The following is a 26858-nucleotide window of genomic DNA, read 5'->3' as shown; positions in this document are numbered from 1 at the left end:
TTAGAGCTCAGTAAGGAAGCTTTCCTCTTAGAGATTCTTTAATCTCCTTAGCTTTTGCATATAATTGTATAATAATAGCTTGCTCTCCTAATGTGGCTTGATGTCCACACACAGCATGAGCCCCAGCAGGTACATCTAAGCCCCTGATGACGCACAATTCTGGCTGAGCTGCGAGATTAAAGGGGAAGGGGGCTGCAGTGGATAAACAGGTCTGTTACTCCCAAACAAGCATTCAACCAACATACGAAAACACACTTGGGCCAGGGCACCTGTACAGAGAACCCCTCTCTTTCTCCATGCCTTGGTCTAGGCTCTCAGATCTGGGGGTATAGGGCTCAAGGATGAGCTGGGGAGTCACTGGAGGGGGTTTAAAGAAGAACAAACTAAACAGACAAAGGCCCCAGAAATATGCCCTGGGGGGAGAGACTTATAGAGCTCTGGGGAAACTTTCTGTTTGAATCATCACAGGTAAGAAGTGTGAGAAGACCACAGGGATGTAGAAAAAGGACTTACACTGCAAAGAAAGAATTTTGGTTGAAGTTGAGGTAGAATCTGATGATGTAATATTCGCAACACCGCCATGTGGACAAACATTTGTTTAGCAGCTACTATGTGCAAGGCTTTCCTCATCTTCACCGTGACCTTTCTGGGTGGGTAACACACATACTGTGAGGCACTTAATCAGAGATGTCAAGGAAACCATGGATTCTATTCTATGGCACGCCATAGGGGTCAAGAGCGGGACTTTGGGGGCCAGACTGCATGGGTTGGAATCCACCTACTTGCCCTGTGACCAGAGTTAGAATCTACCTGCATGCCCTTTGACATGGATATTCTCTGCCTCAGTTTCCTTATTTGTAAAGTAGGGATAGCACAGTTTCCTTATCTGTACAGTAGGGATAGCACAGTTTCCTTATCTGTACAGTGGGGATAGCAATAACACTTGCTTCACAGAATTGTTGGGGTAAATAAAGGAGTCTGTTATGGGCTGAATTATGGCACCCCAAAATACGTGTTGTAAATCCTAAACTCTATGACTGTGGTTATAATCCCATTTGGGAATGGGTTGTCTCTGTTATGTTAATGAGGCAGAATTCATACGGGGTGTATCTTGAGTCAATCTCTTTTGAGATATAAAAGAGATTAAACAAACAAGTTAAGAAGCAAAGATGGGGGAAGAAAGACACCAAGCCACAGGAAGATTGCCAAGAAGCAGAAGCTTAGAAGAGACAGGACATTCCTTCAGAGCCGACAGAGATAGAAAGCCTTCCCCTAGAGCTGGCACCGTGAATTTGGACCTCTAGCCTCCTAAACTGTGATAAAATAAATTTCTGTTTATTAAAGCCAACCACCTGTGGTATTTCTGTTATAGCAGCAAGACAGAATCTGGTACCAGAAGAGTGGGGTCCTGTTTTAACAAACACCTAAAATGTCAAAGTGGTTTTAGAATTGGGTAATGGCTAGAGGCTGGAAGAGTTTTAAGTTGCCTAATAAAACAAACCCAAAGTTGCCTAATAGTAAAAGCCTAAATCACCTTGATGAGACTGTTGGTAGAATTATGCACATCAAAGGCAATTCTGGTGAGGGCTCAGAAGGAAGTGAGGAGAGCTATAGAGAAAGTATTGTCTCAGAGAATATGTATGACACCAGCAATAGAATGTTACTAGAAATGTGAATGTCAAATGTGCTTCTGGTGAGGCTTTAAAAGGAAATGATGAACAAGTGACTGGACAGCGGAGGAAGGGCAATGTTCTTTACACAAATGGCAAAGAACTTGTCTGAATTATGTTCAAACGTTTGCCAGAAAGTGGAATTTGTAAGTGATGAACTTGGGTATCTGGCTGAGGATATTTCTAAGCCAGGTCTTAAAGGGGCCACGTGGTTTCTCCTTGCCACTTATAGTAAAATGCAAGGGGAAAGAGATGTACTTAAAAATGAACTGCTTAAAATGAACTTAAAGATATGTAAAATTCTGTCGTACAAATTAAGGACACATGCCCTAGAATGTACATCGAGAATGTGGCTACAAAATCTTTTGTTAAAAAGAGATTAAGCCTGTGACTGATAGATCTTACCAACTACCGTAGCAGAAAACTCATCAGCTTAGACTGAAGGGGACAGAGAAAAGAATGACAGGAAAGAATGCTGTCTGCTTCTTGGAATTCTACAGACAGGAAAACAGGCCAAAGGAGTTACACCTGTTGTCCTCCAAGAGACAAAAAGGACCATCCCCTGGAGCAGCTCAGAGATCAGCAAAACTGTTGGAAGGAGCATAAGAAACAGGACCTTCTCGGTTTCAAAGGATGGGGCCATGGACTCCTGGATCTAAATGGGTGGGAACCCAGCCTCCTAGGTGTCAAAGAGTTGGATCTTTGTCAACTCGGTTCTGGAGTGTGGGGCTGCCACGCAAAGCTGAGGGGCTGGGGCTGCCATGCCAAAGAGGTAGAAGAATGGGGACTTCAGGGGCTGAGGGGTGGCTGCCACTCAGATAGACTAGACGAATGAGGCCGCCTAAAGCTGAAGGAGCAGAATTGCCATCCCAGTGGGCCTGGAAGGTGGAGTTGAAGCCCAGGGCCGAGAGGCCTCCACCAAGAATCCAGAGAGCATGGCCAATACTCACAGTTTGGAGGACAGGGCCATTGCCTAAGTGATCTCAGAGAACAGAGGATTATTTTCAAGCCTTGACAACTAATGCAGTTTGCTCTGCTGAGCCTTGGACTTGTTTGACGCACATTATCCCTTCTTTCCCTCCAGTTTTTCTCATTTGTAATGGAGATATCTACCTTATGCCAGTTTCACTATTATATTTTAGAAACAGATAACTTGTTGTCTAGATTTCACAGGTTCAAAGATGAAGAGGAATTTTGCCCCAGGATGCAATATGCCTAAAGTCTCATCCATATTTGATTTATGTGATTCAGAAGATGAGATCTCAGACTTAAGAGATGATTTAAGACTTTTGGGATGATGTGATGGGGGAATGTGTTTTGTATGTGGGGAGAACATGAATTTTGGGGGTCAAAGGGTGGAATGTTATGGATTGAATTGTGCCTCCCCCCAATTCTAACCACTATGCTTCTGGTTATAATCCAGTTTGGAAATGAGTTGTCTTTATGTTAATGAGGCAGGGTTAATACAGGGTATACCTTGAGTCAATCTTTTTTTCTTCTAAATTTTATTTGTTGCTGTTGAGAATATACATGCAAAACAGACAGTTGCAACTCAACAGTTTCTATACATATAATTTAGTGACACTGATTACATTCTTCAAGTCCTGCAAACATTGTCACTCTCCTTTCCTGAGTTGTTCCTCCCTCATTAACATAAACTCATTCCCCCTAAGGTGCCTATCTAATCTTTCAAGTTGCTGTTATCAATTCGATCCCACATAGATTGTTCTTAACAGAGAATATTGCTCAAGGCAGACCTTTTTTTATTAGTTAAGCTCAACTATTGCTTGATTCTAAGACAACTTCAGGGGATATTTTTGGTTTAAGGTTTAAAGATTATCTCAAGGCAATAGTTTCAGGGGTTTATCTACCCTCCATGGCTCCAGAAAGTCTAGAGAATTAGAAATTCTGTTCTGCATTTTCCACCATTTGATCAAGATTCTTCTACGGAATCTTCGATCAAAATGTTCAGTAATGGTAGCCAGGCACCATCCAGTTCTTCTGGTCTCATGGCAAAGGAGGCAGCTGTTCATGGAAGCAATTAGCCATACATCTCACATTTTCCTTTTATTCCTGATGCTCCTTCTTCCTCTCTTGCTCCAGGTAAATAAAGAACAACTGTTGTGCCTTCGATGGATGCTTGTAAGCTTTTAAGACCCCTTAAGTAAGGCATACACAACAAACTAGGAGGTAGAACAGCAAGCACCAAACATGCTATTAGGCCAATTAACTGGGACATCTCATGAAACCATGACCTCCAAACCAAGGACCCAAATCCCATGAGGTGTTTAGCTATACATAAGCAGCTACTGTTTTTGTTGTTGTTGTAAATATATCTATCACACAACTTTGCCAATTCACTTTTTACAGGTATACAACTTATTGACCTCAATTATAATAATTGGCTGTGCAACCCTACCCTTAATCAATGTGATTTTTCCATCACTGATAACCCCCCTTCTCCCCTTCCCTTCCACCCCAGTAACTACTGATAACCTTCAGTCTCTGTACGGTGTTTGCCCTTTTGTGATTGGCTTATTTTGTGCGGCATAATGTCTTCAAACTCCATCTGTACTGTAGCATACAATAAGACTTCATTTCTCCTACTGGCTGAGTAGTATTCCATTGTATGTATGTACCACATTTTATTTCTCCCTTCTTCTACTGATTAGCATTTAGGTTGTTTCCACCTTTTTGCTATTTTGAATAGTGCTGCAATGAACATTGGTGTACACATCTTTTTTAGAGTCTCTGCTTCCAAGTCTTTAAGACCCCTTAAGTAAGGCACTACACAACAAACTAGGAGGTAGAACAGCAAGCACCAAACATGTTATTAGGCCAATTAACTGGGACATCTCATGAAACCATGACCCTAAACTTCCAAACCAAGGACCCAAATCCCATGAGGTGTTTAGCTGTACATAAGCAGCTACTATTTTTGTTTTTGTAAATATACACCTAGGAGTGGAATTGCTAAGTCATATGATAGTTCAGAAACCCTGGTGGCATAGTGGTTAAGTGCTATGGCTGCTAACCAAAAGGTCGGCAGTTGGAATCCGCCAGGCGCTCCTCGGAAACTCTATGGGGCAGCCCTACTCTGTCCTATAGGGTCGCTATGAGTTGGAATCGACTCGACGGCACTGGGTTTGGTTTTTTTTTTTTTTTTGGTTTTACGATAGTTCTACTTTTAGTTTTTTGAGGAACTATCACACTGTTTTCCACAATGGCTGTACCATTTTGCATTCCCACCAGCAATGGATAAGGGTTCCAGTTTCCCTACATTCTCGCCAACATTTGTTGTGTTTTTTTTTTTTATCTTAGCCATCCTAGTGGGAGTGAAATGTTATTTTACTGTGGTTTTATTTGCATCTCTCTGATGGATAATGATGCTGAGCATCTTTTCGTATGTTTGGTGGCCATTTGAATCTCTTCTTCAGTAGAATGTCTATTCAAGTCCTCTGCCCATTTTATGATTGGATTATCTATCTTTTTGTTGTTGAAGTTATATATATATATATTTCTTACTAGATTCTTTGTTGGATATATTGTTTCTGAAGATATTCTCCCAGTTGGTAGCTTGTCTTTTCACTTTTTTGGTAAAGACTTTTGATGAACTAGAGTTTTGAATTTTTATGAGGTCCCATTTATTTATTTTGTCTTTTGCTGTTTTGTTTTTGTCATTATATTAGATAATCCATTGTTGAAAGCTAGGCCTGACAGTGTTGCCACTGCTTGTTCTTCTAACAATTTTATGGTTTTAGGTTGCACATGTTGTTGTTAGGTTCCATCAAGTCAGTTCCAACTCATAATGACCCTATGTACAACACAACAAAACACTGCCTGGTCCTGTGCCATCCTCATAATCGTTGTTATGCTTGAGCCCATTGTTGTAGCCACTTTGTCAATCCATCTCTCTGAGTCTCCTTCTCTTTTGCTGACCCTCTACTTTATCAAGAAGAATTCATGCCTTTAAATTATGGTGTTAGCATGGACTGCCAAAAGAATGAACAAATTTGCCTTGGAAGAAGGTCGGCCAGAATGCTCCTTAGAGACAAAGATGGTGAGACTTTATCTCACATACTTTGGACATGTTATCAGGAGTGATCAATCCGTAGAGAAGGACATCATGGTCGGTAAAGTAGTTTGCATATATAGGTCCTTAATCCATTTTGAATTTGTTTTTGTGTATAGTGTGAGGCATGGATCCTGCTTCATTTTTCTGCATGTGGAAATCCAGTCTTCTCAGCAACATTTATTGAAGAGACTCTTCTTTCCCGATGGAATGGACATAGCGCCCTTGTCAAAAACCAGCTGACCACAGATGTGTAGGTTTATTTCTGAACTCTTATTCGTATTCCACTGGTCTGTGTGTTTATCATGTTAATAGGTTGTCTTTGTTATATTTATGAGCATGATTAGTGTAGGGCGTCAATTAGCGTCTTGAGTCAATCTCTTTTTAGATACAAGAGAGACTAAACAAGGAAGCTAAGAAGCAGAGATGGGAGAAGAGCTATGCCAAGCCGCAGGAAGATTGCCAAGGAACAGAAGCTTAGAAGAGACAAAGATCTTCCCCCAGAGTTGACAGAAAGAAAAAGCCTTCGCCTAGAGCTGGCACCCTGAATTCAGACTTCTAGCCTCCTAAACTTCAAGAAAATAAATTTCTGTTTGTTAAAGCCACTTAATTACGGTATTTCTGTTTTTAGCACTAGATAACTAAGAGTCCATAAGCAGCACTTAAAACAGTACTAGGACATAGCGGGAGTTCAATACATGGTAGTTATGCCCACTTATATTCGTTTTATTCTGTTTATAATCATGTTTGCTGTGGCAAGTTTAGGGAAGACTAAAAGGCAATAGGAGGAAGACAAGCACCATCCTTACTTCCTTCAGCCATCTCTGGGAATTTATAACTGAAGGATAAACACATTGTTTTTCAAAGATATTTTTTCCTTCTCAGAGGTGACTGACCGTGGTGATTTGGTCTAGGCTATGTACCTCTCAAGGTCTTCTCCTGGCTCATGGGTCCCCTATAGAACTGCCCTCCTTGGTACATCGTTGACGTGATACCTAACTCCATCCAGAGCCTGAGCCATAGGTCCCTCTCCAAGTGGTTTCTTCTTTTTCTTCTTATTTTAACTTTAACCAGTCTCTTTTCCATGTCCTGTAAAAGTATAAGTGGCCTCACATCACTTTTGGAAGCACACAGGGTCTATGTTATAAAAAAACGGTCATTAAATTCAACAAGAGTCTGGTTGTCCAAGAGAAGTAGTTTTAAGAAGTTTCAAGAAGTTCTCTGCAGCTGGGTAGGCTCACAGTGCTTCTTCCTCAGTGTAATTTGCTCATTTGATCTTTCATAGATCTGGATCTAAACCCTGCCCTCTGATACTTTGATGGAAACTTCTATGGTCAGCATATAGACCTGTGGGATTTTGTACAGTCTTCACAGAGAAGCTTTCTACAGACTCCAGAATTCTCTGATCAGAAGAGTGCAAATCTCTAGTACACAAACGGTGGCTTAGGTTTTCCTAAGTCAAACACGTGTGGCTTTGAATGCAATTCTCCTTTCAAACCCACCCTGCTCCCCAGGCTCGCAAGAGACCCAGACCAAAGATACAACTAGAAACCAATTTGTAGAGAAGAAAATCACTGAACTTGTCTGCAATGTAGAAACACCCCGAACCCAGTCCTGTGATGTCTGACAAAGGTGAAGAATAAGCACCTGAGACTGGGAAATCTGATGCCCTATGGCTCTGATAAGAAAGGAAAACAAAGAAAGGAAACAAAAGCATTGTCCAAAGCATTATCAGTTAAAAGGAGATACTAGTGCACTGAAAATTAACCTGGGCACAGGTGACGAAGGAATGTGCAAAGGAGAGAGTGTCTGTCTAGTGCTCAGTAATGGAGGATGTGTTTTAACTTTGGCTCCCATATTAATGAAATGGGAACTATACGAGGATGGAGAAACACGCTGATGACAAGCTTAAAGTTTCCGGGAAAGAAAACAAAAAGGTCAAGTGACATCAAAACAAACAAAAGATAAAGTAACAGATAAAGTGAAGATGGAAGAGAAAGGGAAACAATGGAATGCGCTCTTTCAAAGACTCATGAGACAAGGAACGGGCTGTTAAGTCCAGGGGACATTCTTTAGTGAGAAGGTCAGCCAGGGATGGATAACAATGATGAGGATAACTCCAGTAAGGACTACTCCTCACAGTATGCCCCTCATGCCCACGTAATGATGCTATAGTCATTGTTTCATTCTCTTTGAGGCATCAGCTCTGTGAGGTAAATACTATTAGCGTCCTTTTCATTTGGCTGGAAAATAAAAACTAAAAAACAAAACTGAGGTGCAGATGAGTTAAGTGCTTATCTGAAGACCAGCCAGCAAACAGCAAAGGTGGGATTTGAAGCCAGGCTTCAGAGTTACGCTCTTCATGACTGATCTATGCTGCCACTTGATATGAACAGGTTTTAAAGGTGGGGTGTGCATAGTATGTATATGAGGTGCAGTACAATCAAAAGAACCTGACAGGAATCCTGGTGACAGTGTTGAAAGAAGAAGATACAAAGCTCTACCAGGTGATGCGACACTGTAATACTGGCGTGTGGGGAGACAGGCAAGCTGAGGAAGTTGCCTTTATTAAATGGCAAAGTGGTTTTGTCTAAACTTGGATTTAAATAGACTCAGTACAGATGAAGAATACGTTAAATTTCTGAAGCAGGCAGGACTCTTGCACTTTACAGGTGAGAAAGGAAAGCAGAGATTTCTGCTAGCTGAGCCAGTCCAGGGAGCAGCGACTGTGAAGAGTAGAAAAGCTGCACCAAGTGAGCGGTGATGGTGGTCACCCTTCTGGAAGGCCCAAGAGCCCAGCCTGGGAATTTCAAGTGGAGCCACTCAAACCCCCCTTGGAAAGCACAAAAGAATGAGGGATGGAAACAATGCTAATGCAATGGGGAGACTTGGGAAAGGCCCCCAGACAAACCTGGAAGGGCACAGGTGGAGGAACGTGACTTTGGCACAAGGGGATCATAAGAAGAACTTCAGAGCAAGGACCCAGGCAGAACACCCGGGAAGTCACGATTTAATTAGGGACAGTCCGTCCCCTGATTCACACAAAGGCAGCCGTGTCTAACAAATCTGATTTATCGACGAAGTAACAAAAAGGCTTGATGGGGTTAAGTGGTGGACATAAGGAAAGCTTTTGATACAGTGCAGTGGGAAGGCTGAGCCTGTGTGGTAAATTAGTGTGGGGCGCTGTGCAACGCAGCCTGAGAGACAGGCACGGCTGGGGAACACGGAAACAGGGCCATGCCAGCAGGAGGGAAGTGGACCTGCAAAGCACTAGGCTGCTCTCTGAAAACATAAGCTGTGCTGGCAATGTCTCGACAGGTGAATTCTGTAGGTGGGGGAACCTGCCTGCTTGGCCTCCACGTGCCCTGACTTTGCAGCAGCCCAAGCCTCCTGCTGCCTGGCCAGACTCCACTCAGGGTGCTGGGCCCATTGAAGGCACTGAGGAAGCAGCTGGGCCAATCAGCTGCAGGGGGGACCAGGGTCTGCCACGGGACCATTTTAGTAGGCTGTGCAAAGGGGCGGGTGACTGGCCTGTCTATAACTGGTCCAGCTGATGAGAGAGTTATAAAACCCCAGAAGTGGTAAAAAGGCCCATTGTGTCCATGTCCCTCTGCTGGGCAGGTGTCCCCCTGGTGGGCTCTTGGCCAGCTGCCGGGACAGTCTCTAGGTACAGAAGTGGGTATCACAGATTTTCCCAGGAGGCTTGACAACAAATCACTTACCACATCGTCTCTGTCTTCCCACTCGACCTCAGAGAGGTCAACGCTACTATAGTTAGGTTTCCTTCGCTTTTTTCCTTCTTCATACTAGCAGGGGAAAGAGAAAGGAAAAGAAAAAGATGTCCATGAAATCATCAGCCAGAGCAGTGTTTACCCTCTCAGGTCCTGTTTTGCAGGATGAGGACTGTGAGTTGGCAGCGGGACAGCAGCTCAAGGTTGCCATGGCAGGAAAGCTAAGGCCGAGCTCATTAGAAACGTTACTGTATGCTGTGGTGGGGGTGGAGCGGTGGGAAAAATCACCTCTTCCTTTTTATGAGTTTATCTAGTAGACTCTCTGATTCAAAAACTCCAGCCACAAAGCAAGGTTTTTTCTCCCCAGATGGTATATGTGTGTATATTTAGGGAAGATCTTTCTCTTTTCCTCTCCTTCTAAGCTTCTAAAACCCACCCCATCCGGACACTGGGAAGGGATTTTTATACACTTTTACGAAAAATCTAGTGGCAGGCCCCTGATGCTTTATAGTTCCCCTACCCCTTTGATCAAACCTACCCCTTATTTCATGGCTAGAAAACAATAGCATTGATGTCTGTAATCAGGCTCAACCCGCTAGTAACGTTTTGTCAGACGCGGAGAACATTCAATTTCCTATCACACTGGCCGCAGCAGCCCTGAACTAAGAAGCACTGCTGCTTTACCCAAAGATGCGGGCATGGGGGATCTCTGCCAGACTGAATCGCCTAAATTAGGGCATTTCACCTGGAAAAGCTGATGAGTGCATTAATAACCGGGGAAGTGGCTTGAGTTTCTTTCCCCCTAAATCATGGGCGTTAGTCACCCTGCAAGCCTACCATTTTATGAACAAGATGTTCATGTGTCTTGAGGCCTTTAATGTTGGTTGTTGGGGGTTTATAATGTAGGAAAGTCTGCCCTCTACTGCAAGCTAAGGATAAGCAGCCCCTTTGCAAGTTCAGGACGTATGGTTAATAGCACATTGGAAAAAAAATATATATATATATATATTTACATGCATACTTATTTTTTGTTTTTGTCACTAGATTGGCCTTTTGATTTAATTGATAAGTCTCTAAGAGAGCTGCATCTTCAGCCTAAGTATTTGTAAGACTCCACATCACAGGTTTGGCTACTATGGAGACAGGTGTTGCAGACACAGTGGGCATGAGAGAGAACATCCCTGCTGGTATGTTGAACCAGACGGGTCTAGACTGGTCCCCAGTGAAGCCAGTGGGGAGAGACCAGATGGGGACAGCTTGGGTAGCTGTGGGACCAAACAGGGCCAAGTGCTTCCCAGTGGCTCTCCTCTACCCGCCGGCTGCATCTCAGGAACTCCACGACATCTGGGGAGAAGTCCCCTCCCTGGGAGGCAGCCCCTCCTCTAAAGCTCCGACAACCACCCCCCTGGCCGGTCATCTGTGCTTCCACTCCCCTCTCTTAGGTTTCCAATTAACAGACATTCACGGTCAGTTTTACGACATCAGATCCACTCCAGATGAAGAGGAAGGGAAGTGGTTCCCTCAGAAGCCACTGTAAACGATAGCAGATTAGCAGTTGGATCCTGTTATGGAAAGTTAGTGTGTGCAAGGCAGCTCGGCCTTCGCGAGAGCCAGGGTTGGGCCAAGCAGGAGGAACAGGACAAAGTTTTAGGAATTGACCACACCTTGCAGAGAAGAGGAGTGATGGTGGAGGGGCATATAATGCTGGGACTCAAGATGGCCCTCTGAGGAGTCAGAGCCAGGACAGTCCTTCTAGGGCCTCCGTTGTTGTTTCGTGCCATCTAGTCACTTCTGACTCATGGCGACCCCATGTGACAGAGTACAACTGCTCCAACTGGTTTTCTTGGCTGTAATCTTTACAGAAGCAGGTCACCAGGTCTTTCTCCCGCAGAGTGGCTGGGTGGGTTTAAACCACTAATCTTTCGGTTAGCAGCTGTAAGAACTTAGCTATTGCACCAGCAGGGCTCCTTGCCAATGGCTCCCAAACCCCATGTTAGTAAGAAGCATTACTGAGAACTACTACGCACCCCAGAGGTTCATGCAATGCAGCTTCTGGCCTTTAAAGGCAGAGCTCTCACAATTTCATGAGTAGCGTAATGCTGGATCTAAACTCTTTTTTAGGGGGTAAGTTCTTCTTTGGTCACCCTGAAGTGTTCCTTTATTCATTTATAGAATATACGTATATCAGATACTTATTAAATGTAAGGCACGAGGGGTGTGTAGTCAATCAAATCGTGCTTCACTCTCTCCCGAGGACTCACAGTTTATCACCTTAATACTGTTTCCGGGAGGTCAATTTAAGGCCCATGGTACATATGAGAAAACGGGCTCTAACAAGTTAAAAATTAGGAGCCCTGGCGGCACATTCGTTAAGCGCTTGGCTGCTGACTGAAAGACTGGTGATTTGAACCCACCGAGAGGCTTCCCAGGAGAAAGGACCTGGCAATTTGTTCCCATAAATATTACAGCCTAGAACACCCTACGGGGCAGTTCTACCCTATCCAGCCATAAATCAGAATTGACTCAACGTCACCAACCAACAATAACAAATTAAGTAGTAAGTTCAATAAGTTCGTAAAGCCAGGATGAGGGAGGATACCTCTACCCACCACCATTCCTTAGAGATTTTTTATCTCTAAGATTCGTGTTATTTTTACCACTCCTAAAGAAATTTCACAAAACCCCAAGGTCTAGAGCATCAAATGTTCCTTTGTACCCAGAAAAAGTGCCCATGGCTTTGTTAGATGCCCAAGACCACAGTGGCTCAGCCATTCGGCAAGGTAGCCATCTACTCCAAGCTTCCTTTTTCTCATTTGGAAAGCAGAGAAAACAGTAATACTTCTACAGCAAAGTCAGGCTGAAAGGGCTAAGTGAGAGACTACAGGTGAAGGCACAGTAGCGAGCATAGAACAAATTCTTCATACACAGCAAATATGGTTCCAGAAAGTCATGCAATTTGGGGGAACACACAGGCTCATTGCATACAATTGGCTAATATCTCATTTCCTTGAAATAAGGTAGACCCATTCAATAATTCCGCAAGTCACTCTTCTACAAACTGTCGCTGGCAGGAAACGTTTGTTGAAGATGATGGTGTCAGACAAGTACAGTCATGTCTCCTCTGGGCCCGTGACTTACAAGCTGGGACTTAACGTTCTCCTGGCAGAAAATTCCTATTTGTGTTACAAGAACCCATGGCCTTTTCGATGGCACTTGACAAAAGTGGAATCAGCAGGGAATCCTTAAATCCTGACCAAACCAAGAGGTCTTCATTTTTCTTGGTAACTACTCAAGGAAACACAGTACACTGCACCAAAGACATTCAAGAAATCTGGAGATTCAAGAGTGAGGGATAGAAAGATTTCCCAACATGCTGGTCTTTGAGCCACCATATTCCAGCAATTTTATATAATTTAATTTTATTGAAAGGAATGGACAGGGGTTGGGGATACTCCTTCTGGAATTTCATTCCAGGAATGCTGCTCCACAATGTTTGTTTAACTGAATATTGATCTAAACATTTTCCATTTGGGACCTGATTGACTGGGTGAGCTCCTTTAGGATATAAACTGGAATGTAGCAGACTGACTAATTGGGCTGAGACAAAGAGAAGTCGGTGGTCTGCTGCACAGATAATACAGGTTGAGGGCTATGAGCAAACTTCAGCATTGTTGTTGTTAGCTGCCATCAAGTTGGCCCCTGACTCGTGGAAATCCCATGCTCAGCGCAACAAAACGCTATGAGGTGTACTGGTTGGGAATTGAACCAGGTCACTTACGTGGAAGGTGAGAATTCTACCACTGAACCCGAAACTTCAGCACCAAAAAACCCAAACCAAACCAGTTTCCATCAAGTCAGTTCTGACTCATGGCAGCCCCATGTGTTGTAGGGTAGAACTGTGCTCCATAGGGTTTTCAAAGTTGTGACCTTTTAGAAATAGAATGCAAGACTTCTTCTGAGGTATCTCTGGGTTGGTTCAAACCACCAACCTTGTGGTTAGTAGCTGAGCGCATAACCATCTGAGCCACCCAGGGACTTCAAACTTCAGCACACTAACTCTAACTCCACCTTTAGCTTTGTTCCCATTAAGCAAGCACATGAGAAACCTAGAAATTAGAGACACTAGGAAGATATGTATATGGTGGGCACCATGCTGTGGACTGCCACCACCCATTCCCCACATTTTCCAGAGTGATCTCCCGGTCTCCCTGTGGGAACCCCTTGGTGTTCACTCTCTGTAAATATGGCTTCAGTGAAGGCAAGATCAGCCCTGGCTGAGAGACGGGCATGTGATCTGCCCATGCGAAGGAGATTCACATCTCTCCAAGCCACAGCGATGGGCTCAGGCTGGGTACACAACTCATATCAATCCAAATAAGACTCTATCCTGGATTTATCTAGAAAAAGAGGTTCTCCTTTTTTGGCATTTTTTTTTAAGGCGGTAGGCTGTGAGCCTGGAGTTGCTGGTGTCTATCTATGCCACAACTTGAGAGAGACCCTTTCTGAGAATGAAGCTGGGTTCGAACTGCCAATCTTTTGGTTAGCAGCCAAGCTCTTAACCACCGTGCCATCAGGGCTCTGAGAATGAAGCTTGTGCAGAGAAAGTAGAGAAAAGATACGAAGAAGGAGCTCTGAAAACACAGTGAGAGCTCCTGGGTCAAGCTGGCCTGAAACCTGGGGCTCCTTGGATGTTTCATGTACCAATGCATTCTCTCCACATTACCGCTCTGCTCTTAAGTCTTTTTCTATTTTTAAAGCTGACTTGAGTTTCAATCATTAAGTAGTCAACAGAGTTCCAACTTATATACTTAGTGCCTTTATCTACTTATTTTTCTTTAAAGTTAAGTACTTTCAAAGGACTCCCAAACTCTGGTAATAAAAAAAAAATTTTTTTTTCTGGTAATAAACTCTGGTACCTAAGGATTATTTAGGAACACATGATACGCAAAGTACTTCACTGCTTATCAAGATACACTACTATGTGTGAACACAGCTGATCTTCTCTACCTGCTTTCCCTGAGCAGACATACGTGAGGCCACAGAGCAAAAAAGTGACAGAAAAAGAATTAATCTCTCGGATCTCTGGCTTCTAGGCCAGGTCTCCCCTTGCCCTGTAGTTCTGGCCTAGGACAAATCCCAGGTCCACCAGCTACACACCTCCCTCTTCTCCTGCGTGAGGATCTCGTTACTGGGGCCGAGGCATCGTATATGGCATTTGTTAGTGTATCTATAATCTGTAACTTCCTTTGAAAATGTGATTAACGAATTGCAAACGGTTTCCAAAGGTTTATAAACAGAAATGTTGAGAGCCACAGGTAGGTCTGTCGTTTTTGGTGCCTGGTTTATGAAAAAAACGTGCGGGGGAGAATTTAATAAGGAAAGATAATCTGTGCTATGAAATACTTTGAGGCGGGGTTTCAAATAAAGGCCAGATGTGGGGAACACACAAACAAGCCCGTGGCCTAGGAGGACACGGGACGAGAAAGACACCCATCTGAGGAGCAGGCTGGAACTGTCTGGAGGCATGCCAGAAGTGCCAGAACATTCCCTGCTGTATCTGACTATCTGGACGTGAGCGTTCTTTTGTGTTACCTGCAGATCATCGGCTTTGGCAGGACATTGGGATGGGCTGAGGTGATAGCCATGTTGGTTAAAAACACACACACACACACCTTTTGATTTTTCTATGTTCTTTTGGGAAGGGCCAAAGGGAACAAGCTACACACATCTACGTAGCTTCTGTGTAACAAATATTGAAAGTGCTAATAACTGATAATGGTACATGCCGCTCCATGCTGCGAACAGGAAGGAAGGAGATGGGGGTGGGAAACGCACAACTGGAGAGGAAGAAACTTTAGCCAAAGCTTATGCCATCTGGAGAAGGGGCCAGGCCCAGGCCAAGAGTCAGCAATTGTCTGGGCAGATGTTCTCTTCCAATGCAGTCGTGGTCCTCAGCTGGTGAACACCTTCATCACCTCCTCCGAGGCCCTGAGTTTCCTTTTCTTGCAGAGGCTGAGGGATGGTTCCAGGAGGAGGAAGGAGGCCTTCTCTCCTCCATACACAACAGAGTAGGGGCTGATTGGCTGCCGGGCACTTCATTCCTTCACTCTCTCCATTAATTTGTTCACCCATGCAACCAAAAATATTGCTGGACACCAAGTATCTATTAGGTCCTGAGCCAGGCTCAGGCAAACATTGGAAAAGCATGGCAAAGCCACTCTGTGAAGGAAAATCTCTTGCCCTCAAGGAGCCATCACAACTTGCCAGCAGAGAATGTGGTTATGTTGAGGGTGGTCATTTACAAGAGTGGTTAAAAGCTGGAGCTCTGGTGTCAGCCTCAGGTTCTAACCAGGTCTCCACCTACAAGCTGTGTGCTCCGAGGCACTTCTTTCTTTCTCTGAGCTTCATGTTCATCTCCTACAAGATGGCAACAACAGCACTCCGCTCATGGAGTTATGGTGAGAAACAAAAGGGAGTATACACGGTTGAGTAAAGCCTAGCACGCTGTTGTCCTGGTAAGTTGCCGTAGGGTCAGCTCCAACTCACCGCAGCCTTATGTGTAGCAGAAGGAAACTCCCGTTCCGCACCATCTTCAAGATCGCTGGTGTGTATGAGTCCATTCTTGCGGTTATTGTGTCAATCTATCTCAGGGAGGGTTTCCCTCGTTTTGCTGTCCCTCTGCCAAACAGGATGTCCTTTTCTTGATGACATGTTCAAAGTATACAAGTCGAAGTCTCACCATCCTTGCTTCTAAGGAACATTCTGGTTGCCTTTCTTGTAAGATTAACTTGCTCATTTTTTTTGGCCGTCCACAGTATATTCAGTATTCTTTACCAACACCATAGCACATAGAGCATCCTAACAAATATGACTGGAAAAAATGCAGACTCAGCCAATACTCTGTTGATATCATTACTGACGTACAGATATTGCAGTCCCCTGCTTCACAGAGGTCATTCCTAGAGAGCCAGTTCATGGAATAAAATGGTTTTTGGCAGAATCATTGTTTATTAATAACTCCATTCCTTTAAGGGGGTAGCTCCCACCTGGCTTGGTGGGTGATTCTTCTCAAGGTCATGTAATGTGTCTTAGACATGGCCATGGTGCTGTGGACTGTTGGCCAGGTGATTCTGTGACAGTGTGGTGGTCTCCTCCCCCAGAAGTTGACAGTTGGATTGCATTCCTAGTTGCAAATGAAGACGCGGCAGAAGCCACGAGGGCCACAATCTTAATGGTTCGAATGCTTGTTGTTTTTCTTATTTGTCCCTCTAATTATCAATGTAACAATTGCTCATTGTAGAAAACTTGCAATTTAATTAAAAGTGTAAAAAAAAAAAAAAGCCATTCTCTCACAGTGCAGAGATCCTCACCAGAGGGTAGGCACTTTTGAGCAGTTACTGTTCAGCAGTTCAGTTTTCCAAGTTCATTGTTCCTCCAGCAAGGAATTCATATAATGTCACAACCAATCTGTTCTGCTTTCCAGGTGACTGCCTTTAGCAAAAAAACAAAAAAAAACAGCAACTATTTTCTGCTGGCCAGCTTCCCTTACCTCCTACCATTCTTCCTGAAGGGTGGTACTTCTTGGGCTGGGCACTGTGTTAAGTTGTAGACATACCTTGTCTAATTCTCACAACTCCTAGTGCGGGGTAATAACTTCACAGATGTGAAGACGGGGAGCTTGAAGGCAGGGCACAGGTCACTCAGTGACATGGCTAATAAGATTCCGGCCCCGTTCCTGAGTCTGCGATCTGCGCTGCTCCTCTGCCTGCCTCCCCTGTGGTGGTTCCCTCCTCAAGTAGTACCTCAGATCCTAAGTGTACATGGCAGCTGCTGATGGGACCGCATACAGCGGGCATATAAATGGCTGCAGAACCACGTTGGAAATCATCCCACAGTCAGTCATGCCCCTGTTAACAGCTGACTCATTTGGGCTGCACCGGAACCTGACTTGATGGCCAAGGGTGCAAGAAATCAGTTTCAGATTCAGAGGAACTAGTTTTTTTAGTATATACTTAGGAGATCTGGTGGCGCAGTGGTTAAAGCGATCAACTGCTAACCAAAACGTCAGCAGTTCAAAACCACCAGCCGTTCTGTGGGAGAAAGATGTGGCAGTCTGCTTCTGTAGAGATTTACAGCCTCGGAAACCCTAGGAGTCACCACGAGTCAGAATCGACTCGACGGCGGTACGTTTGATTTTGTTTTTTTTAGTAAATATGTACTGGGAGCCGTGATGGTGCAGTGGTTAAGACCTTGGATGCTAGCCAAAAGGTCAGCAGTCTGAACCCACCAGCCACTCCTTGAAAACCCTATCTGGCAGTTCTGCTCTGTCCTATGGGGTTGCTGTGAGTTGGAAATCGCCTTGATGGCAATGTTTTGTTTTGTTTTTTAAGTATATACTGAGTGGCTGTGACGATCAAAATCCCAAGCTACAGCTTGATAAAAACCAGCAAAACCAGTTGTCGTGCAGTCAGTTCTGACTCAGCGGGACCTCACGTGTGTCAGAGTAGAACTGTGCTCCCCACGGTTTTCAGTGGCGAGTTTTGGGGAAGCAGTTCACCAGGCAGGAGTTTCTTCACAGGTGCCTCTGGTGGACTGCAGCACCAATCTTTCAGGTACCAGCTGAGCGTATTAACCGTTCGCACCACCCAGAGACTTCTGGTCAATATACAGTATCTTATTGAACAGAACCAGGTTCCAACTCGGCCTCAGAGAAGGCTGGAGTACCTAGTGATATCAATTGAGCTAGGATTTCTAAAAATTATGCTGGGCCTTTGGTTGTATGGCCCCACAACAGTCCAGGCTTTTCTAGATGAGCTACACGACTTGATGACATAGACATTATGCCCACAGAAAAAGTCCAACGAGAGTGTACTGGGAGATGAAACCCAACCTGATCATGATCAGATGAGCAGCCAGACACAGCAGCGGGGAGCAGGGCCAGGAGGGTGTGGCAGAACCAGCAGGAAGGTGAGAGACAGGCAGCAGGGCATGTCAAGACAAGAAGCCTTTTCCTTTTTCTAAAAGGTACTGTGCTCTTATTAATTAATGTTTTTAAGCATCTCCAAGATGAGAAGTTCTACGTGCTCTCTTCGTATTATTACAAAATCCTTTTGATCGCCGTAAAACTAAAACAGCTTTGGTATTTTTTTTTAAAAAACAACCATTAACAAGCCGCTTTGAAAATCCGAGTGACCTTTATCTTCATCAGTATCCTCAGAGAGGAGGGCTGGGCTGAGGAGCCATGAGTCACCCACGCTGTGTGTGGGGAAGAGGCCGGCAGTCTATCCCCCCCACTGTTTCTGTAGGACAAACGTGGCTAACTGGATTTAAACGCCCATTTTCAAAAAGCCAATCTGTCTTGTAATAGCAAGCGAGTCATAAACATGGTAATGGTGCTGAGTGATTGAGGCGGGAGGAACCTTTCATGCAAGTAAATGGACAGGGAACAGGGGACTTTGATGGCAGGGGGACAGTGGCAGCTCCCGGGCCTGCTACTAAGACAAGATGGGCCCGTACGCCAGAGAAGAAAGCACAAAGCGCCCAGGTGCTACATATGATACAAAAATACACGCGAGCACTTGGGAACATTGACTCTGATAAATAAGAACGTTCTGAGACAAAACCTCTCTAAAGTTTCCTGGGCAAAAGTTAAATCCAAGGCAGCCTTCGGAATGGATTTCAAGATCTCAAATAGAGTCACACTGAGTTCCCGAGCTCTGTATTCCAAGCCAATTTCATACAAAGATTTCCAACACCACTGGGTGGTCAGGAGACAGTATCTGCAATAGAAAGATGGCCTCTGTCATTTGAGAGCATGTCTGTGTCTCTTAGAAAGGAACTTTTTTTTTTTTTATTTGACATTATTCCTTTCAGCAGCTAATTATATCAAAAGACTCTTGGGGATGGAACCTGTCAGGCTGTTTTGAAGATGGGGTACAATTTGGCACCACAGATCAATTCTCGTTTTGAAACTGCAAAGACGTTGGATTTCCTTATTATGCACTCAAATGAAATCAGAAAATAGTGTCAACCCACACTGTAAGAAAAGGTGTGAGCCTTTGAAGGATGTTCCTTGTAATCACTCACTGTAGAATGAGTTCTCTCTGTTGTTGGTTATTCTTCCATGATCAGTCATACGGGTCCACATCCAGTCACCCCCATTCCTAACGCCTCTCCCCAGGGCAGTCACCGGAAAGGGGGCTCTAGTCTCACCATCTCAGGGATGGCGGTCCTAAAAGGGAGATCTCTCTCCTTCAAGGATCTTATGCCAAATGACACGAGGGGCAGGAAGCTGGCAGTGAGTTTGCAAGTGAAATACCATAGATACAGGGACTAAGGAAAGAAGGGAAAGAATCCTTCTATCCAAGTCAACTGCTATTACCTTTGACTCTGGTTTATGTCTGTAATAGTACCAACCCACTTCAGATTCCTGAGTCTTAATCAAGTCCACACACATGTGTGTGTGTAATTTATAATTCTATTAAAGGAGATGCTTGTCATGATAGCTTTATTTGTTTTTTCTTGCTAAATAGTTAAAGATATTTAAGAAGGAAGAGAAGGCATGAAGGGATCCCCCCCTCCACTTTGTGGTCATCTCTTCCATGAGGCTTTCCGTGATCCTTCCAGTTAGCTTCTTTCCCTTCTCACCTGGGGTGGCCCTTGATGAGAAGCCAAGAGTGCCCTGAGGATAGAGTGCTTGGCAGCATAACCACGCATGTAGCAATGCTGTCCCACCCTGCCCCCCATGTGCTCCCTGCCCCAGCCATGCCCCGAACACAGGCTGAGCAAGTTCTCATTCATCATTGTGATCCATCCAGCCACCTGGACTGGTGACCCAGGTAATTTTTTTTTTCCCCTTGATTCTTGATTATAGTGATATACCTTTAAAAAAATGTACCTCAATATATGTCAGTCCGAATAAGCCCAAGAGACTTCTGATGATTCATGACTCAAAGGAACGCCAGAGTTTCCCCTGCTAGGTTGACTGTGTTCTCAGGGCTTATATTTTTCTGTGACCATGGAAACATGGGCAGAGGCGGGAACTGACAAGTAAAATCAAAGAGGCCAGCGGGCCAGCAAAGCAGCCAGTTCCCATCAAACTACCACAACCCCATTGCTTCTATCTGCTAAGTATCTCTTCAAATCGCATCACATCTCTCCATCCCTTGTGCCACCACGGTCACCTCTCACCTTGAGGATGGCAAATGTCTACTACACAGTCTTCCTACCTGGAGTCTTACCCCTCTACTCCATTCTCTAAAGTTCAGCTAGAGGGATTCTTCTAAGCCAAATCAGATCACATCACTACTTGGCCTGGAATCCTTATAGCTCCTCATATACCACAGTATAGTGGCCAACATGCCAGAGTGCCACAAGTCCCGTCACACCACCTCTGGTTGCTGCTCTGGCCTCTCTTTCAACACTCTCGCCTCTTGTCACACTCTCCAGCCAGACTGAGCTAGGTGCTAAAAGTGCTGTCATTATTCTTGCCTACAGGCCTCTGCTCATGCTATCCCATCTTCCTCAAATACCCTTCACTCCAACCCAGGGTCAAGTGGCCCCTCCCTGCTGACTCTCAAGATTGGCCAAGACCTGGTCTTCTCTGGGAGGTTTGTTCTGACCCATGCAGGTTGGGTCAGGTAGGGTCGTTCTCACATTTTCCTCAGCCTCCTGTGGTAGCCCACCCCAAGCCCCCACCACACTGTACAGGAAATTATTTGCTCTCTCTCTTGTCCTTCCCACTGAGTATCTTAGGGAACGAGGCTAATTCTTGTTCACCATCAAACCCTCCAAGTCTAGGATAGGGCCTGGCAAAAGTTCTCCACGAATATTTGGTGAATGAGTGAAAAGAATCAACAAACGAATTAGTGTATGTATTCATTTAACATACAAATGTATAGCACTTACTACGCAGCTGGCCTGTTCGAGGCATTTTGTGAACATTACCTCATTTAATCCTAACGATCCCATCCAGTAGGCACTACTTTTGTCCCCATTTCTCAGTGCAGGAAACTGAGGCTGGGGAGGTTGAGTTAACTTGCCCACAGTCACACAGCTGACAGTGGCACAGCTGAGGTCTGGCCCAGGCACGTGGCCACTAAGACTGCTCTGCGCTGTGCAGAAACACAAACCAGAGAGCCTCCTGGCCATCGAACCAAGATCATAGATTGGTGAGGCTGCTGATGTCTGCCTGAGGCGCATCCTGGAGCACACACAGGGGAGGGAAGACGAGGTGACCTGTGGTAGCTATAAACCAAAGCCCCAAACCACCAAACCAGCTGCTGTCTAGTCGATTCGGACTCACGGTGACCCCATGTGTGCGGAGTGAAACTGCTCCATGGGTTCTCCAAGACCTTGACTTTGTGGAGGCATACAGCCAAGCCTTACTTCTGAGGCACCTCTGGGTGGGTTTAAACCTCTAACCTTTCAGCTAGTGCTTGGGCACTTAACCCAATGTGCCACCTAGGAATTTTAAACCAGACTCCTGTACCTCCATAGCTGAATGGAGCTGAATTTCAAATTAACTCTCAAAGGAATCTTTCCATTAAATATATATGAGCATGATACTTATACTTGTATTTGAGCCTGGATGGGCATAGGTTGCATTTAAGGGGAATCCAAACTATATTATCAGGAGTCAGGCAAGTGCCTTCTGCCCACCGCGCCCCCCCACCCCGCCCCAAGTCACTCCCAAGATCTCTTCCTAGAGCACAGCTAGAAACACTAGGAGGCAATGGGGAGCAGAATATTTTAGCTGATTCTAATACCCAGAATACATTTCTGAAACTGCGAAATATTTCTGTGTTTCTCTGCTGGGAAGAGGTGATAATACGCAGTGATACCTGTCAGTTTCTGAAAGGTCTAGGTAAACCCTGGGTCTGAAATCTCTTGTTGTTTATCTGCTTATTCTTACCATCCCTAAGAAACTAAGCTTAGCTCACTGGGTGATCCCTTCTGCTTGGGCATATGTCTGCTAAGCCAGCTCCTGCCTCAATTTAAAACTAACTTGAGCTTTCTTTAGCAGAGGGGTCCTTGGCCCTTTGGTCTAATTTTTGGCAAGTTCCCGTGGTGTGTGTGTATGTGTGTGGTAGGTGGTGTCTTTGTCTGTATTATGTGTATGGGGTGGTGGCGGTAGTGTGGTTTCCCTCTAGATCGTGGTCTGGATTCCTCGCTTGCAGGGTTTGGCTCCAGCTCTGCCTAGAGTGAACTGTGTGCCTTGTTCTGGTGGACTTCAGTTTCTTTAGTCATTAACTCCGAGTAAGAGAAACCATCGTAGCTATGGTAAAGGTTCCCTTGAATTGGTTCCCAAGAGGCTCCTGCCCTTCCAGGGAGACACAGGTACAGAAAGCATCAGATTTAAGACTCAAATCCAGAGCCTCCTGGGTTGGGGCTGACAGGTCAGCCTGTCACTTAGGATTTCTAGCCCTCCCCAGCTGGCGCACAGCAGTGGCCAGCCCTGTGAATTCCCTGTCTACAGCCCACAGAATGCAAACTTGCCAGGCCACCTAATGGGGGGGGAAGGGTGGTATGTAGGGAGAGGACAGAGGTAGAGCCCACTCTAAGGAAAAAGAAGGAAGTGAGGCTGGGAAGAACTTTCAGCAAAAGCCCTGCTTGGCTTAAGCCAAACTACTTTCTTGCCTCAATATTCCAAATGTGCTTGTATTACCCTTTGTCCAGCAATCACCACAGAGCATGTGGAAATGCCACCTGGGAGCTGTCTTCTGGATATACATAAGCCTGTCATGTGATCATGAAGGTCAAGTGAGGAGCAGTCTGGCTAGAGAATGCCAGGGTCAAGTTGGCAGTGTGACAGGTAGGCCCATGGTCTCAACATATTTTATTTGCGTTCTTTGTGTCTTATCATTTAGGACTATGTAAAAATGACAGCTGCTTATAATTATTTGGGGGTTTGAGCTACAATAATTAAAAACATCTGCCTTTATCTTACCGCTACCAGACTTCACCCTGCGAGGTTGGGTCTACTGAACTTCAAAGAGGAAAGCAAGAAATAAAAGAAAACTCCACACATTACTAACAAATTTCTAGTGATTCATTTGAATGTATAACCAGTTATTCCAACAGCCTTCAAACCTTTAATTATCTTTTAAGTATATATAATTTGGGACTGCTAATTAGATAGCAATTTAATGCTCTCATGGGGATTCAGATGCACTGTCTTTCTGAAATGTAAACTCTGAGAGCAATAATCATTGGCATTCAAATGACTGAATTCTTCATTCAAATGAGCGTGGGCATTTACAGTGAAGGAATCCTTTGAATATTCTGCTGTCAGCTCCAGCTGGAGGGCTTTACAGGAAGCCCTCCATTGGGTGAGGGTAAGGCCAGTGATTCACAGGCCAAAGTTCCACTCCCTGGAGAGAAAAAAGATGGACTCCTTGGGAAAGCCTACCACCACTGAAGCGGGTCAGTCATGTCTCCTCTGAGATTTTCCTATTAAGGAGGAACAAACTTTCCTGGAATTTACAGCTAGGAAAGCTTTCATGCTAGCTTCTCAGGCTTTCTCCATGCTGGTCTACCGGCTATTGTCTGGGCAGTTAACATTTTAATTAATAACTCCCTTCCCCTGCCCAGGCAGCTATGGATGGAGGAGGTGAGGGTTCCACTCTGCCTTGAGCTTCCACTTCCCGTGTCTTTCTACCCCCATTAAGGTGGCCCTTTAAATTATATAAAGATGTGCATCACATGGAGAAAAGCAATTGATCAGTTAGATGACGTTCGGCCATGATAGAAGCCAGCACTCCCATCTCAGCCTCAAGATACTGCCAGGGTTTGCATTCCTCAGCCGGGACTAGTAGCTAGCAGCTGAGGCTCATTTCCCCCACAAGGGGAAGGAGGTGCAGACAAATCTATAGGAATTTTTAAGACATCATTATTCAACACATTGCATGTGATTACATTTTGACGAGCTTTTTATTGCTAATTCATCATCCAAGATGTAGCACTCTAGATATGAAATTAATCTAGTAGAACAAAGGTCAGAGTCTGTCCAGTGAAAAGAAGAGCTTTTTCCTTGTCAAATGCTTTTGGCAAACAATAAAGCAGCAGAGAATCCTATCTTGAAACCAAATTTCCTGAAAGTGCCTACTGTCTATTACTAACAGCATAAAGCCAATGCTCCCTGGTACTTCTAAGTCCACATGTAGGTTCTCCAAGTGGGCTGGTACAGTGGGAACAGATGTGCAGGGACCTGAAATAGAATGGAAAATGTGCCCGATGCCTTCCGGTTAATGCAAAGCTCTATGCAATTTATACCAAACTACCTTTGAAACTACAGTCTACAACAAATAAATTTTTGCAGAGAAATATCAATCTACCACTGTTGTAGTCTGAATTATCTCAGAAGCAGACCCTAATACCAGGATTCTAGTGCAAAGCTTTTATTTGGAGGGAACTATCTGGGATCTGTAGGGAAATAAGTGATTCAGAGAAGAGAATGTGGCCCACACAGCGTGTCATATCACTGCAGGCCAATCCAAAACCAAACCCATTGTCCTCTAGTCAATTCCGACTCACAGCAACTCTATAGGACAGAGCAGAACTGCCCTGTAGACTTTCTAAGGAGCTCTTCTGGTTAGTAGTCGTAGCTCTTAACCACTGCACCACCAGGGACTACTGTGGGCAACTGGAGCTTAATCCCACTGAGGAACTCTGCGGGGGGCAGTGTAGAACGCACACCAGCTTGAGAGATGAGAGTGCTCATCAGTCTTTGTTTTGTTGTTGTTGTTAGGTGCCATCAAGTCACTTCCTACTCATAGCAACCCTATGTACAACACAACGGAACACTGCCGGTCCTGTGCCATCTTCACAATTGTTGGCGTGTTTGAGCCCATTGTGGCAACCACCATGTCAATTCATGTAGTTGAGAGTCTTCCTCTTTTTTGTTGACGCTCTACTCTACCAAGCGTGATGTCTTTCTCTAGAGACTTATGCCTCTTGACAATATGTCCAAAGTATGTGAGATGAAGTCTCACCATTCTCTCTTGCAAGGAGCATTCTGGCTGTACTTCTTCCAAGACAGAGTTGCTCTTTCTTCTGGCAGTGCATGGTATATTCAACATTCTTCACCAACGCCATAATTCAAAGACATCAATTCTTCTTCATTCTTCCTTATTCATTGTCCAGCTTTTACAAGCATTATGAGGTGACTGAAAATACCATGGCTTAGGTCAGGCACCTAAGTCCTCAAGGTGACATCTCGTTTTTTTAACACTTTAAAGGGGTCTTTTGAAGCAGATTTGCCCACTGCAATACATTGTTTGACTTCTTGACTACTGCTTCCATAGACACTGATTTTGGATCCAAGTAAAATGGAATTCTTGACAACTTCAATCTTTTCTCTGTTTATCATGATGTTGCTTACTGGTCCAGTTGTGAGGATTTTTGTTTTCTTTATGTTAAGACGTAGTCCATACTGAAGGCTGCAGTCTTGGATCTTCATCAGTAAGCAAAGTTATGTCATCTGCATGTCATGGGTTGTAAGGAAACCGTGGTGGCATAGTGGTTAAGAACCATGGCTGCTAACCAAATTTTGAATCCAACAGGCACTCCTTAGAAACTGTATGAGATAGTTCTACTCTGTCCTATAGGGTCAATATGAGTTAGAATTGACAACAATTTTTTTTTTTTTAATGCAATTCTGATGCTGTATTCTTCTTCATATACTCCAGCTTCTTGGATTATTTGCTCAGTATACAGACTGAATAAGTATGGTGAAAGGATATAACCCTGACACACAGCTTTCTTGTCTTTAAACCATGCACTATTCCCTTGTTCTGTATCAACAGCTGCCTCTTGGTCTATGTGCAGGTCCCACATGAGCACAATTAAGTGTTCTGGGATTCTCAATCTTTGCAATGTTACCCGTAATTTGTTATGATCCACACAGTCGAATGCTTTTGCATAGTCAATAAAACACAGTAAACATCCTTCTGATATTCTCTGCTTCCAGCTGAAGACCCATCTGACATCAGTAATGGTATCCCTGGTTCCATGTCCTCTTCTGAACCCAGCTTGACTTTCTGGCGGTTCCCTGTCAATGCACTGCTGCAGCCGCTTTTGAATGATCTTCAGCATAATCTTCTTTGCATGTGATAATAATGATATTGTTCAAGAATTTCTGCATTGCGCTCATCGCCTTTCTTTGCAATGGCATGTATATGGATCTCTTTTAGTTGGCAGGCCAGGTAGCTGTCTCCCAAATTTCTTGGCACTGACGAGTGAGTGCTTCCGGTGTTGTACCCATTTGTTAAAACATCTCAAGTGGTATTCCATCAGTTCCTGGAGCCTTGTTTTTCACCAATGCTTTAAGTGCAGCTTGGACTTCTTCCTTCATTACCATCGGTTCTGGATCATATGCTACCTACC

General features: G+C 44.5%; 1 protein-coding gene across 4 annotated transcripts in view; it reads right to left on the bottom strand.

Moving 5' to 3' along the window:
• The window catches only part of CACNA2D3 (calcium voltage-gated channel auxiliary subunit alpha2delta 3), a 1053043-nt gene that overhangs the window by 202436 nt on the left and 823749 nt on the right, over positions 1–26858 (bottom strand). For 3 of the 4 annotated variants that reach the window (XM_049863210.1, XM_049863211.1, XM_049863214.1), the window contains one exon: positions 9465–9548. The exons of the other annotated variant lie outside the window; for it this stretch is intronic. In XM_049863210.1, coding sequence (XP_049719167.1) covers positions 9465–9548 — 84 coding nt within the window. The remainder of the gene's footprint in view (positions 1–9464; positions 9549–26858) is intronic. 4 annotated transcript variants of the gene reach the window in all.

Source organism: Elephas maximus, chromosome 20 (genome assembly GCF_024166365.1).
Source record: "Elephas maximus indicus isolate mEleMax1 chromosome 20, mEleMax1 primary haplotype, whole genome shotgun sequence".
Lineage (NCBI taxonomy): Eukaryota > Metazoa > Chordata > Mammalia > Proboscidea > Elephantidae > Elephas > Elephas maximus.
The sequence above is the reverse complement of the archived record's forward strand: the minus strand, read 5'-3'. Positions and strand labels throughout refer to the sequence as shown.